The sequence below is a fragment of the Platalea leucorodia genome, assembly GCF_965183815.1.
Source record: "Platalea leucorodia genome assembly, chromosome: 5".
Classification (NCBI taxonomy): Eukaryota; Metazoa; Chordata; class Aves; order Pelecaniformes; family Threskiornithidae; genus Platalea; species Platalea leucorodia.
This window is the reverse complement of record NC_138827.1, coordinates 66,749,843-66,764,270: the sequence shown is the minus strand read 5'-3', so window position 1 is coordinate 66,764,270 and position 14,428 is coordinate 66,749,843. Positions and strand designations below refer to the sequence as shown.

The window sequence follows — 14,428 nt, the reverse complement described above, 5'->3', positions numbered from 1 at the left end:
GACTTCTGCATCCTCTAATTTTAAAAGCAACAACAAAACCCCAAAGTGTCAAATTAGGCAAGTTGAGAGCTTGCTTGCAATTATTAACACATTTCTTGTCTTAAGAGGGTGTCCAAAGGGGTAACGATCTCTAGTGACTAACGGGATATAACGAAAACAGAAATGTTTTAACTAGAGATTTCTCGGGCAGCGGCACCCTCTTCCTTTGCAGAAGAGACTCTTTTTGTGAAGCAGAATTGCTCGGTGAGAATGAGACCGCGCTTAGTTCCACGAATTGAAAAATAATCATCATAATGAAGTCTCAGAGCCAGCTCCATTCCTTGGCACGTTCAGTCACCTCTGGGATTACACAACCACGCTTACTTCTGCAAGTGTGAGAATTTTCTTTTTCCTTTCCTTTCCACAAGCGAAGCCAAAACAAAATACAATTCCTTTTGCCACATGAAGGGTTTGATCTTTGCCAATTTGAGCGATTTGATCAACTATAAGTTTAGCGCAAATCACATCTGTCACGTGGAAGGACGAAAGACAGCCACTTACAAACCCATCTGAAGTAAAGAGAATGGGTTAAGCCAAGAATATCCTGCAATGACGCTCAGTAGTTTATCAAAGGTTAAAAAGAGAAAACACACAAACTGACCATGTATCAGCTTATTTGACTTAAAAAGAATTCTAACCTAAGGACTTCAGTTACTCGGGTATGGTGTAATAAGCAGGTAGGAAGAGAAAAATAGTCCATATCATACAAAAAAAGGAACAGAAAGTGAGGAATCTTGCATCTAGGTGTTAATATAGCTTGGTATGACATGCCAGTGCAGCAGCTGGGCAGCTGACAAGTGGAACTGAAATCTAGTATTACACATCCACAAAGTGATACAGTCAGTTAGCACGATCAGCAGTGTGATCACAGTTTAAAGAAGTTTAAGAAAAAAAAGAACAGATATCCAAAAGAAAAAAAAAAAGGTGTGAACAAATCTGGTAGAACCCAGTTGCACTGGTATTTTATTTTTGTTTGAGGGCAAATTTACAAGTCCAAAAACCATCTTGTTCATGACTCATTTAGCACCCTATCTCTAATCTAGCAGATGATGTTACTCCCTTTTTACAGGCTTGAAAACAGGAGGTTTCTGTGAAGTGAAATGCCTAAGGTCACACAATTAGCAGAACCACTTCACGCTCTCAGTCCAAAACAGCTATCAAGCTTTGGGCTCTTTTTTTTTTTTTTTTTTTTTTTTTTTTGGGGGGGGGGCGGAGGGGGGTAGGGGGGGCTGGTGTGTGTGTGAGATTTTTTTAAGAAAGTTTAGAGACTATGCTGAGTAGCAATTTGTAACAAGACAGCTTCCACAGTCAAAATTCTGTTCTGGACAACGGGAGCACTCCCATTCACTCTAAACAGAGCAAGAGCCATCACCAAGAGCCCTTGTACTGCTCTCAAACATATATTTGTAAAGTAATAGTCTGAAGATTTAACAGACGATGTTATTGCACTATCTGCAGAAGAACACTGATACTAGCGGGAACATGGAGACATGTTTTGGGAAAGAATAGCTCATGTTTATAACTGACAGGAGATCACACATACCTCTTACTTGCTAGCCCTGACAGCGTCCATTTCCATAAACTGTCCAAGCCCCATTTCCACAAATGGCAGAGCTTAGATGGGTTTTGGGTATTAGCTTGAAGAGAAATTTTGCAACGGAAGTAATTACCAGATGATTTAAGACTAGTTTTCTTTTCTCAAAAGCATCAACACAATACGCTGCAGCCGGTCCCATTAACACACCTGGTTTACAGAAGTTGAAGCCTTTCTGAATTCTAGAAAGCAAGTTCATCCTTTACTCCTTAAATAACCATTAGGATCATTTAGTAGCTAAGTATATTGAGCAGCTAAGTATATACATAAAAAAAGCAATAAAAAAAGAAGAGTCCATTAAATCCCTGAAGCACTGTGGAGAGTTACTGCCTAATTATTAGTATTAGGTAGCTGCATGTTGAACAAGATTTTTTCTCTGCTGATCACAGATTAGACCAAACTCAAGAATTAAGGTCAAATATTGGAGTTATTTTACACTGGCTGAGATCAGATTCTTTCCAGCATTTAAGGTGACACTGACACATTTCAGCACTAAACCATTCTTTGTGGCAGGTCCTGCCCAACATTTAAGCACCTCCCCGCCCTCCCTTCCACGGGGCATTTTGCTGAATTAACACTGTGTTCTAGGATGCAATTTATTTAAAAACATTTATTTTAGGCAAAATTAAACAGACATTTGAGATTACATAGAAATACAGTTTCCAATTGGATCACATAACCTTTTCATTAAAAATGCACTGTTGTGTTGATTTAAGTATTTTTGTATGGATTGACCAGGTATGTAATATTTTACCATGCCATTTGCAGTCAACTATCATAAAAATCAGTAAAGAAAAAGGTTTCTTAAAATGTGCAAATATTATCTTAGTGTTACCATTGATAATAAATGACCACTAAATAGATGCTTATTATGTAAAGCTTTTTAAAGTACAATAAAAATACAAATTCTATTTGTTAAAAAAAGCCATTGCTATGGCTACTAAACATCCTCCTTATACAAATTCCAAAATACTATATGACAAACAAAATTATAAAGACTTTTCTTTATGAAACATATACTATTCTATTTGTTAGTGATTTCATATATTTTTAATATATATATTTTTATATATAATACTTCATATGAATGTTGAACAAAGAGAGAGGAAGACTAATGCAATGTAGGACATTAAGGCCCCCATTCAGCAAGGTACCCATTCATTTCAGTGGACTTCAAATGTACATGCAGAAGTACTTTGTTGAACAAGGCATAAAGATATATGTGTGATGACGAATTTGCAAAATGAATTTTTCGTGTAAACTGTAACCACTAAGGACAAAACCATAAGCATCACAAAAAACTTCTCATGAAAAAGGAAAGAAAATATTAAAAAAAAAAAAAATCTGAAATTTTGTTTTTTCCCCACACCTGTATGTTTTGAGGGGAAAATACGAGTTTTTAAAATTTTTGAATTGAACTAATGTGGAGTTTGGGCATCAAAACATTAACGATAATTTTCTGAGATAGGTTTAAGATGGTATTTTATTGCTTATGCTAAAGAGTAATGAAGAATATGCATAGACAGGTCAGCGTTCAACTCACTAGCAGCTGAAAATTCTGGTGCGCAGTTATGTCTGCAACATGAACAACAGTGGGTTTGAAGGACTTAACTAACTTACTGAATTCTTGCAGCAAGCTTCAAAATTATAGCAAGACATATAACATTAAAGCAGTGAGAAAAATACTCAACAGAGCCTGACTGTAAACACTCAGGTGTTGAAAGTAACTTACAGAATTGAGCCCAGTAAACAGAGTGCCTGCTTATACAGAAAATTACATCAATTCCTAAGTAAATGCAACACCGTGATCTTCTGTTTAAGTTATGGTTATCATGTAATGAATTCCAAATTACATACTTTACAGTTCAGCTATAAAATATCAAAACAATGGGCAGTTACTTTGTCCATTCCGCAATTTAGCAGTTCTTCAATGCTCATTAAACACTAATTAGCATACTAACAATTTGTTAGCTTCTAAAACATGAATTAAGGACCTAAAAATCTTCCGGATTATAAACTAATAACAACATATATACAGCATAGTAAACATACACAGTAATAGAAATCCATTACACAGTATCCAGATTTACCTTTTAAGCATGTATTAATGGTTAGTATTTTCTGCTTTTTCACTGCAATTTGAGCTTTTTGGACTAGATATTAATCATTTTACCACTTGAATATTAAATAATGGCTTAAAACTTAATTTCAAAATGCTGCCAAGTAAAGTATTATGTAAAAATCATGCTTGCACATCTGCAAACAGAGAGAGGTATGTGTGAGCTTTCTGAAGAACTTCTCAGGCTAATAAAGTGTAGTAAACTTGGGGCAAAGTGTGAGAGAAAGAAACACAATAGCGTAATTTAATTCATATTTCATTAAACAAATACAACTTTTTACATTTGTACAGGGAAAGACTGAACTAAGTTGGATTTTTACAGAAGCAAACCTTACAGGCGTTTACATGTTCAAAAAAGCAATTTTTGGCACACGGATAATATCTGTGAACACGTGTTCAGAATTAAAATAAAAAACACTGTGCAGGAATTTCACATTTAGTTTCCTGGCATCAGCACCTGCTGTCTAGTGGGTCAAGACAAAATACTGTGCCTTCAAGAGTTAATCCCATTTTGAACCCCTCCTGCAATGAAACAAGACATAGTTAATAAAAAGGAAAGCAACTTCTGGAGGATTAAGCTCTCTCTCTAAAAACATCTAAATTTGAGTTTATCTTCAGGGAGATAAACCATAAGGCTACTTCAGAGTGAATTCACAGACATTTACATTATTTGGTCAGCCCATTTTTAATAAGTCTTAGTGGTTAACTTATAAAAGGATGCATCTCTGGTATAACAAAAGAAATACTGTATGTATATAAAATACAGAAAATACTATAGGATAAAAATATTGAATACATATAGGAAAAACAAACAAACTTGATATGCACCGTGTTGCTCCTGAGTAAAATTCAACATGATTTATAGGGGTATAGATTAGAAAGATTAGGGCTATATAAAACGAGTTTATTATATTTACACATTGATGAGTCAGATAAGTCACAGACATTGTTACTAATACCAGAAATTCCTAAAACGTTCAGATCAAAATTCCTCTTTGTACTCACATAGTTTGATTAGTAGGAACACAAAAATGGTTATAAGCCTGCTCTATTGAAAAGAAATCCATTCTACAAGTACCTGTGCTTGGTTTAAAAAATGTACTCAGCTTGTACCAGTTCTAAAATACCAACAGCACTTTTAATACAGGGAAAGTGCTCTTGTTTTCATTTCTCTTTTTGCTTTAGAAGAAGCTGAAAAATTGTGGCTTGACCTTCAAGAGAAAAGTCACCTTTGAGTCGAGAGATTTTCAGTCTGTTAAGTGAAAGTACTGTAAAGCTGTAAGCAACTGGAAACAAGGGCTCTGAATAGAAATGCCTTGAGAACATCAGCTCCAGTGGCAGCTGTCACAATGTTCAGTTCAGTGTTGTCTTAACATACAGTTCACTTAGAGAATGCTGATTGTACGCTATGAAATCAGTAATATGTGCTTTCATGAAGCAAACAACTTGTAAACAAAATAAATCCTTTTGTAAAGCACTCTGTATTGGGATTACGCACATACCCAAGCCTTTTCTCATAACGCACGGCATTACCTCAAGAGCATACCTTTTGGTTTTAAAAGATAAATCCCAAGTCAAACCAGCTTAATTTCAAACAAATTTAAACCACAGGCTAGAATTTTAAAAGCGTATGAATATTTAATAACTCCACCAGCTACTGCCATCAGGAGAGTAATGCTGAGAAACAGAATAAAATTACTGGCAATGGTTACTAAATGATCTGAGATTTTTCCAGGTAAAATTTGAATTTTCCTAAAGGCAGATTTATACTATGAGATGATGAGCCAGTAGCAGTACTGTGGTGTAAACCTTCTCCAACTGCGCTACCCACTTTGCCCTACCTGGGTGACATGGTGCTGCCAAAGCTCAGTGGTGTATTTGATTTTGTGTTTTTTTTTTTTTTCCCTTCCCCCCGCCCCGTATTTGTCAAAGAGCTAACAGGAAGGGCATTCAGTGTAAAAGATATTTCAAGCAAACAGTATCTGAAGTTCCAAGGCAAACACATCCTGTTATAAACAGACATTGTTCATTTACCCAAAGGACACTATTAATTGATGTAACTGCACTCAAAGGAGGACTGCTTACACAGAAGGAGAATTCAGAGAATTAGCCCTACAGTCTAGCCTGTTAAATTGTAAACCACACAGTTCTGGTGTGTCTGAAATGCTAATCTTTTAAAGTATTTAAAGGCTGCTTCCAGTTTTGGGGTTGTAAAAGGGATAGTTTGTGCTTCAACCTGAGGATGCTTGATACAGCTGCAATAGTAAAAAGCTACAGCAACTGGTTTAACAAGGACAACCAACTTCATTCTTAGCAATCTGGAGAGCCCCTTCAGAGCTGCACCAGCCCTATGACCGAACACGCATCCCATGCATGTCCTGCATGCTCTTCTTATCTTCTATACATTCAAGCACTGTTTGTTGGTGTCTTACATAGCTGCACTTCCAATGCCTGTTTTCTGGCTAGTTAAGAGCAAACCAGATTATGCATTTTGGAAGCGCACACATCTCACTGCTCCTGTGTAGATCATGTAGTTTGTTTTTTTTTCTTTTATTCCACACAAACTGATATTTTGTCACTTATCACTTACGTTGTATTTGCTCTGACTTGACTTTGAACTATTTCTACTTTCCTGAAGAACAGTGGTCTCCTTGACCTTTCCTTCTGCAATTTCACTCCAGACCACTTTCCCCCCGCCATTTAGTCCTCCTCATCTTTTAAGCTGTCTGTGATATTTTGCATTTAAAACAATCACATTTTCATGTACTTGCAGTGCGATCAATGTTAATCCATTAAGAGATTGCTGCACTATATGTATCATAATTATTAAAAAGCCTTTTACCCTTTATTACCATAGTGAACTATCTTCTGTTGTAAAAGAAGATAGGGATGCAGTTGCCAGGTGTTGTTATTAGCTGCATACCTGAGAACCCAGCTTCTGTTACAGGCAGAATTGATAAGGAAATAAAACCTGCTACTGCAGTGCCACGAACTGCAGTGTTAACACACGCATGCTTAAAAATGAATCATGCACATAGCTGTCTAACAGAAACATGACATTTCAATGTCAGATACTACAGTTACCAGTAGGCTCAAATTTCCATGGAAACCACAGGGTGAAAGAAAACCATGAAGAGGACATCAAGGCAATCTAGATAACTACCTGGGCATTTTTCAGACTTTAAAAGTATGTCAAGTCCGTGTTTATTCTTCATGAATATTTCAGTGGAGGACAAGAAGTGTGTAGGAGTATAAACCAAAGCAAGCTATATTGTCTCGACCAATAGTCCCATTAAATTAAATGCAGCCCTCAAAAGGGGAAAAAAAAAGAATCAGAACATCCTAGACCAGTAGATTCTTTGGCAAAGTGACTGCAATCAAATTCCGAAAGATCAGGAAAGCACAGACTTCAGATCTCCCACAGCCATCTCCATTCCTAATCCCACAAGTTTTGCAAATTAACTACCAATTCTTAAACAATTTTTGGAATCTCCAAAACTATACTTTGGCAAATATATGATACTAAAAAAAATTTCCAATCAACTGTAGTCAACCAAGCTGTGGGAAGACAAATTTTCAAGAAAACATTCTCCTTTATGTCCTGACACAGTTGAACTGTGATTAATGCAGACAAGAGTACGTATCCTATGCTGTAGTTCTCACAGCAATGCAGAACAGTTACAGCTTTATGTCTGCTTTCAGGAATACAGCTCATACATACATCCAAACTGCGCACGTCTCTCAAGTCTTATGGCTCCTACTTGAAGCTGCTGTATGATTATTATAGTATCCATCACACAGCATATGCCTACTCTCAATTCTCCACTCCAAAACCCAGCATTCGCAGCTGCAATAATAATGATGTCAGTTGGAATGACTGAGCAGATTATAAATTATGATTTGTTTTTATCTTTTTCTAATAAACTCGATTAATGTGTTAGGCAGAATATTTTTTCTTTAAAAATTACATATATAGTCAGCACTTGGTACACATTACATACTGTATATATAAAAAATGCATCATTAATTTTAACACACAGCATTTCAAATATTTTACCTTGTGAAATTCAAACATTTCAACTTCTAACAACATGTGTTCTTAGCATAACACACTGCCTGTTCATGAAAAAACAGGTGTGCCATGGCTTCCTGTACTTTAAAGGTTCAGGAAACAATAATTCCTCATTTGGTCAGAAAATCTCTCAAATCTGCTCGTTTTCAGGGAATGCAGAAAAAGGCCATCCTCTGATACTGGACAGGAGTGGGAACAAGAAGGGATATAACGTGTGCATCTATATTGTGCCTTGCTTCTGTGTTCATATCCCCATGGTGACAGTGTCAAGTAACTTTCTCACTTCCAATGTGATTTAACTCAAGGACTGAACATCTTAGTTACCCAGAAAAATGATGGTATTGTACTAACATGTATGATTGGTATCTTAAAGAAAGAAGCAAAACTTATTTTCACTAGAAAAAAGTAACCTGAAACCAACGCTCTTCCAAAACTCCCATTTTTTTGTGTCTATGATAGAAAGACGTAAGGTATTCCAGTTAAAAACAGTAAACAGTAGAAGACAAAGGACTTCCATTTTATCAGAAGACAAATTTGCCAAAGTCAACCCTTATGGCTCTGAGGTTAACTCACTTCTCACTTCACAGTGACTTCACTCAATGAGCTTAAGTCAGCACAAACCCAATGAACCAATGATAAATTTACACGTCTCTGGGAAGATAATTTAGAGGGCTGAGCATAACTTATTTCAGATGGAAAGATGTCAAGCCTACTGACTGCTTCAGGCCATGCAGGGAGAATGGCTTGCAGCTCCTGGAAGCTTTATGATATTAACTACCTTGAGATTTTAATAAATTATAGCAGCTGTTGCGGGTATGATTCATGATCCAGGGAAACTTCCCCTCACTGCAAGACTTCTGGGAAAAAGAGACAGATTCATTTTATTAATGTCTGGATACAGTCAAAATAGAGAGGATGAAAATATGTTTCAGCATAAGGGTGGGGGGAAACAGGAGGTTGGATAGTCATCAGAGAGAGGCCTGAGCTATAAAAGTAACATCTCGTCACATGTTTGAGTTTTGAGCTCTCCAAAAAGATCAACAGAGATTGGACTGAGAAATGGAATAGAAAGAGCTTAAGTGTGAAATTTGGATCCTCACTAAAGTTTAAACATAAAGATGTTCCCCCAGAGGTCAGGGAACTTTATCTGATCTCATTAAGTTCAGAATATCGGTGGCAAAGGAAAAGCACCCACTACTTAAGAGTTTATTCTCCAACGCCTCTTCTGCTGTGCTGTGATTTCCTCTCCCCCTTTGCTTACACATCACTTCCCAATGCACGCATATGCCAAGGCAGCTTTTCTACAGACTGGGGCATGTTTGCTGAGGCATCTGACATAGCTCTACATGAGAAATAGGATAAGAGAGTCTGGACTGAGCTGCTCCAACCAGGCTGTCACTGCCTGGCGCCGAGGCAGCTTGCTTGCCACTCCCAGTGTAGGATAAACTGCATTTAATACCCTCTCAGAATAAGTTTATCTTGTGAACTGTTAGATGGCGTTTGTAAACAACTTACCTTTGTATATTTAATGGAATATATATTTACTGAAACTCAGGCTGTACTATCATAATGTGAAGATAAGAGATTCATTCACGTTGTATTCCAGAGAAGGAAAGAAGCTTACATTTTTCTTTCCTGTTTCTTAATGTTAGATTTCCCAAGGGAGATTACATGTTCTGTGGTTTTACCTTTTGTAGGTCCGTTTCACCTTCCTTCTTCTAGGCTGTGTATCTAACAACTGCTGACTTCTAGCACAGCTATCTTTTGCTTATTGCAAGTTTTAAAATAATTATTACCAATTAAAAACACATTCACAAATGTGATTGTACTAACACAAAAAAAAAAATCTATGTATCAAAGGTTTTGCTTAAACCATTTCACTAATGACAATCTGATGATGAAAACCGGAGATTTCACTAGTACACATGGAAAACAAACAGCAATGAAAACGAAGGCTTAGCATTAACAGATGATAAGACAGACTAAGGAAAACTAAAATCAGCTGTCCCTACCTTAAGAATTGTAGGCCCCTAAAAATTAAAATGGCCCTGACTTACAGGGTTGTATGTATAAAATATATATAAAAACTTTTTAAGATTTATATGTACACATATATGTATAAAAATAAAAACACCAGACATGAACACATGCACACTTCAATTGCAAATGCTTTAAAAAAATACCATTATTAAAATATGATATACCAACCATCGTTGACGCTAGGCACCCAGGAAAGCACAAGAAGATAAAAGAGATATTAGGAAAAACAGGTTTCAATCTGTATTCTGCACCAATTCCCTAGTAAAAGAACTGCATATAGCTTTTGCCTTCGTCAAAGTCAGAATATTTTTTTTTTTCATAACCCATCAGCTTTACACTTGTTCTCAGTTGGATTATACATGAATAAGTTTTGTGCCTACATAAAGACCCATGAGTTAATTTTCAGTGAAAGTGTCAGGGTATGCTAAGACTGGTATGCTAGACTCTAATTGTGAGACTAGTTTATAAAGCAGATTAAAAAGTTGGAAAAAATAAAATATATATGTGCAGGGGAGGAATACCTGAGCAATGCAATATTCTTTGCAATAGGACATAGTAATGACCTAAGATTTGGGGTTTTGTTATTGGTTGGCTGTCTGCTTTTTTAGGTCAGGAGAGTACAATGATATGAGTTTTTCATTTTATGACTTCAAAAAATCTTTGATAAAGATTTCTACTGTTCCATTCACTGATGTTTTGTGAGTTGGTAACACTTTGCAGCCTTATATGCTAACAATATAAAATTTTGCCAAAATGTTACCTGTAATAAGAACTCTTAGTGTGTGACATTTAGCTACAGTCACAGGATTCTTCCTAGTATCCACAGATACTACAGTATACTTTTTCCTAAAATGGGCTACACACAATGGAAACCTTGATATGTACCAATGTGAGGTGCTAAAAGGTTTGGGTTTTTTTTATGCTAAAGGGCTTGGTAATAGCATTCACAAAACACAAGCATTTTTACAATTGCAAAGAAGCCAGTTTTGGCTTTTAGCCGCTATCTCAAATTATATGGGCCAGAGTACAGGTGAGCAAGAATCTAAATTTCTTACTTCACAGTGAGTAGAGTTTTCCAGTGGCACCATCCTAAACTGACATGGAAAATGAAATTCCACAACCAACAGGAATTCAAAAATTTCACTTAGGTAAACTGAACAGTTTTTAAATCTTATTTCAGCCATTTTGACATGTTTCTGCTGCCTTCCAGGCAGAAGAGAGGAACTGAAGGAGCCCAAGAGTCTCTCTTGGACTTTGTGGGCTCTCAAGACACAAGAGGGCTGGAAGCCCTGGAAACACTTTCTGCTGATGAGCCAGGATCCTAGAAATTCAAGTTCCCAGTATTTTCAGCCTTCCATTTTGCTGGCAGGCTGCTGAAAAAAACCAGATAAGCAAGCTGGCAAGGAACTAGCAGTTTGGAAAGTCTGACTGAAGAGAGTAATTTATTCCAAAACTTGAAGGCTTTCTCCTTTCCCCTAAGAATTGCTTCAAAACTGGGTCAATAACTGAGCAGATACTGTTGAGTGTTTCAGAATCAACAAACATTTTCTGATAAAAACACATCAGTTCAGAATTCTTGAATCAATTCTCAATAGTTTAATTGTCCCAGAGTGCCATAGTCAAATACCGCTATTTTTAAAGGCAGCAGAAAATTGCCATGGCCCCTTAAGCACATACTTTGCTTATGCCAATGCTGTGGAAAACCAGACTAATGCCACAGAGGGAAAGATCAGGGTATAGTGGGGTAGTGGCGACTGCTGGAACTGAAGAGTAACAGCATCTACTACAGTACAGATACAGGGTATCTGTACGGCTCTTGCCTCAGCTCTCTTTTTTAGCTTGCTCAGTCCCTTCCCAGGCAAGAGTAGCAGTATCCATTTTGATTACATTGCTGATAAACCCTAAATCAGTGCAAGTGTCTGTATTAATATCATGGGCTAACATTTGTGAGGATCTTCACACAGACAAATTCAAACTCCAACTCAAAGACCATGAGATATACTTACAAGAGGAATAGTCAGAAATAGGTGGGTTTTTTTCCTATGTATTTGTGTTTGCAGTCTGGAATACATTTTCAGAATACTGTAGATATGTATTTCAAGAACATTCATGCAGCCACAGAAAACTGCATAACTGATAACCCAGTAGTTACCTGCATCTCATCTAGTTTGGACTGAATGTCTGGAGGGAAATCTCCTGCTCCGCAGCTAAAAGGGTCAAAAGGTTCTGCTCCAAAAAGGTCTCTCTCTGGAACAACAGAAAAGTGAGTCACTGAGAGAAAATGTATGGGCTACGACAATAGCTCTTTGAAAAACTCAGCTAACATCTCCCTACAAACTGAGTAATAGCACCTCCAGATATGCAACTGATTAACCACAACTTTTAACATCCAAATTTGAAATCCATGTCTTGATTAGTTTTCCAAAGTTTAAAACTCAAATATTTTTCCAAGAACACCATCAACTTCTGTTTAAGCTTCTATTTAGCTTTCATTAATGCTTGTGCCTTCTAGAGGAATTTTAGGATTCTGATATGAAGTTCCAATTCGAACAGGGCATCTCCTACTGAAGTGCGCTCCGGAATCAGCGTGCATAGGTGTTTCACAAATGAGGAGGGAACAACTGGATATCAGTTGTCAAATTTCATCTTAACATCATGTCAGAAACATATTCTTGCAAACAACCTAGCCTTCATGTCCCCTGTCTGCCACTCCTTACCATCTGGTTAAGGACGTATTTAAACAACTACCCTTACTCACGGAAAGTAAGGCCTACATTTAATAGAGTTTGTTTGGTTTTTGTCTGGACAAGAAGAAAAAAAACCCCAATACATTTTTTTTCTTACTAGAACAGTGTAATGCCAGTTCTTCACATCTTACAGCCCAAATATTTTGGGTTGGGTTTTTTTTGTTTGTTTTTGTTTTTGTTTTTTTTTTTTTTTCTTCTGGGATTTTTTTCTCTCTACATGTGATGGTGCCATCTATACAGGCTTTTTCTGTCGCACATCGGGTTGAACTAAACCAGTAAGAAAATCATTTTGCTAATCCAACCCAACCACACTGATTGCAAAATTTACAGATACAAGTCTTGTCATTGGTGGAGGGAAAATTAAAACCATATCCTACCTCCTAACTTTCACGGTTGTCGAAGCAAGAGATCTGGTAAGCATACCACCTACCTTAAAACAATGTTAGCTTAAAAGCCTAAGAGTAAAAGGGGCTATTAGTATCTTCAAAATTACTAGATAGTTTTCTGGGTAAGCACAAAATTTTACCCTTAACATTCCAAGATACGGAAGCTGACAACTGACTACTTGACACAAAATCCATGTTGCAGTGTTACCAGTCATCTTATCAATGCTGAAGATCATGCTTATAGCTAAATAAACGTCTTTATTTTGGCCTCCTTGGAGTCAGAGCTTTAGACCTGTACTTGTCTAGGCTCTTCAACATTTTATTATGCGTGTCAGTCTCCATGGGTGACCTAGTCATTTAGATGTTATCAAGCTGCACAATAGGCATTTTAAATAATTAGCAACTACCAGCATTCATTCCCAGTACAGAAACAAGCAGGAACTTGATTAATTACACATTTCAAAAACTGTGGCTAAAAAGCTACAAACTGTCACATGGGACCAGGAGATGGCCCAGATCGGAGAGCCAAAAAAAAAAAAAAAAAATCAATCTAGTCTTTCCTGGCAGAGCCAGACCACCTGCACGCAAAAGAGACTTTAACTAGGATAATCTAATGTAAAAATTAATATCTACCTCGTCCCTTGCCTCTTTCACAGCCAAAATGGGTCTGCTCCAGTATAACCAGTGTCCTTACATGCTCCGATGCTCCTACCAAGTAACCTTCAGATGTGTAGCAGCTTTGACTTTCAGTCTAACCTCTACTGGGAAGAAAGTGATTATGCTTTATGCTCCTTGTAAGTCTATTTGTTCATTATGTAGGTCCATTTTCTTCCCCCACCCCAGGTTCTCTTTTTACCCTTAAAAGGAGCTGACAGTTTTCTGTGTGGTCAGACAGCTAAAAGCAGCCAGTTTCAACACCAAGCCTCAGCAAACATTCAAGGAATGTATTTAGGAAAACACAGTAAAGAACACAACCCCTGCATTTCTTAGTACTGAAATATGACTTATCACTATTTTTGAAAGCAAGTATTTTCTACACTATCATGGATATTATCTCATTCATGCCTTTTTATTGGGCTTTTACTAATGACAGCACTTCTGAGCTCATTAGCAGGAGAATGGCAGAAGCTTTAGCTCCTTTAATGTTACCTGCCTTCAGGTGAAGGATTAATTCATTTATATTGTTATTCAAGGCAGACTTTAAATCAACCTGAATGTAACGTATTCTAAGTGACAGTGCCTAATAAACCCTGTACAGAATCAAATTCAAAATAAAAAAGTATTTCGTATCTCAGTTTCTATGAAAAATTATTATTTTGGGAACTATCTCTATTATAACTTGCTAGCCATTTCAGTAAACTGGCTGAAAAAGTCCATTGTACAATTCCTTTTCTGTATTTGAAGTCTGTGTGTTATTTGAGAGACTGCACT

The 14,428-nt window shown here is 36.9% G+C and overlaps 1 protein-coding gene across 2 annotated transcripts in view; it reads right to left on the bottom strand.

The window, feature by feature from the left end:
• Positions 1-2,215: 2,215 nt before the first annotated feature.
• Positions 2,216-14,428, bottom strand: part of GULP1 (GULP PTB domain containing engulfment adaptor 1) — a 157,598-nt gene continuing 145,385 nt past the window's right edge. For both annotated transcript variants that reach the window (XM_082312126.1, XM_082312125.1), the window contains exons 11-12: positions 12,017-12,111; positions 2,216-4,274 (exon numbers count right to left, since the gene is read on the bottom strand). In XM_082312126.1, the coding sequence (XP_082168252.1) occupies positions 4,203-4,274; positions 12,017-12,111 (167 nt within the window). In that variant the 3' untranslated portion in view covers positions 2,216-4,202. The remainder of the gene's footprint in view (positions 4,275-12,016; positions 12,112-14,428) is intronic.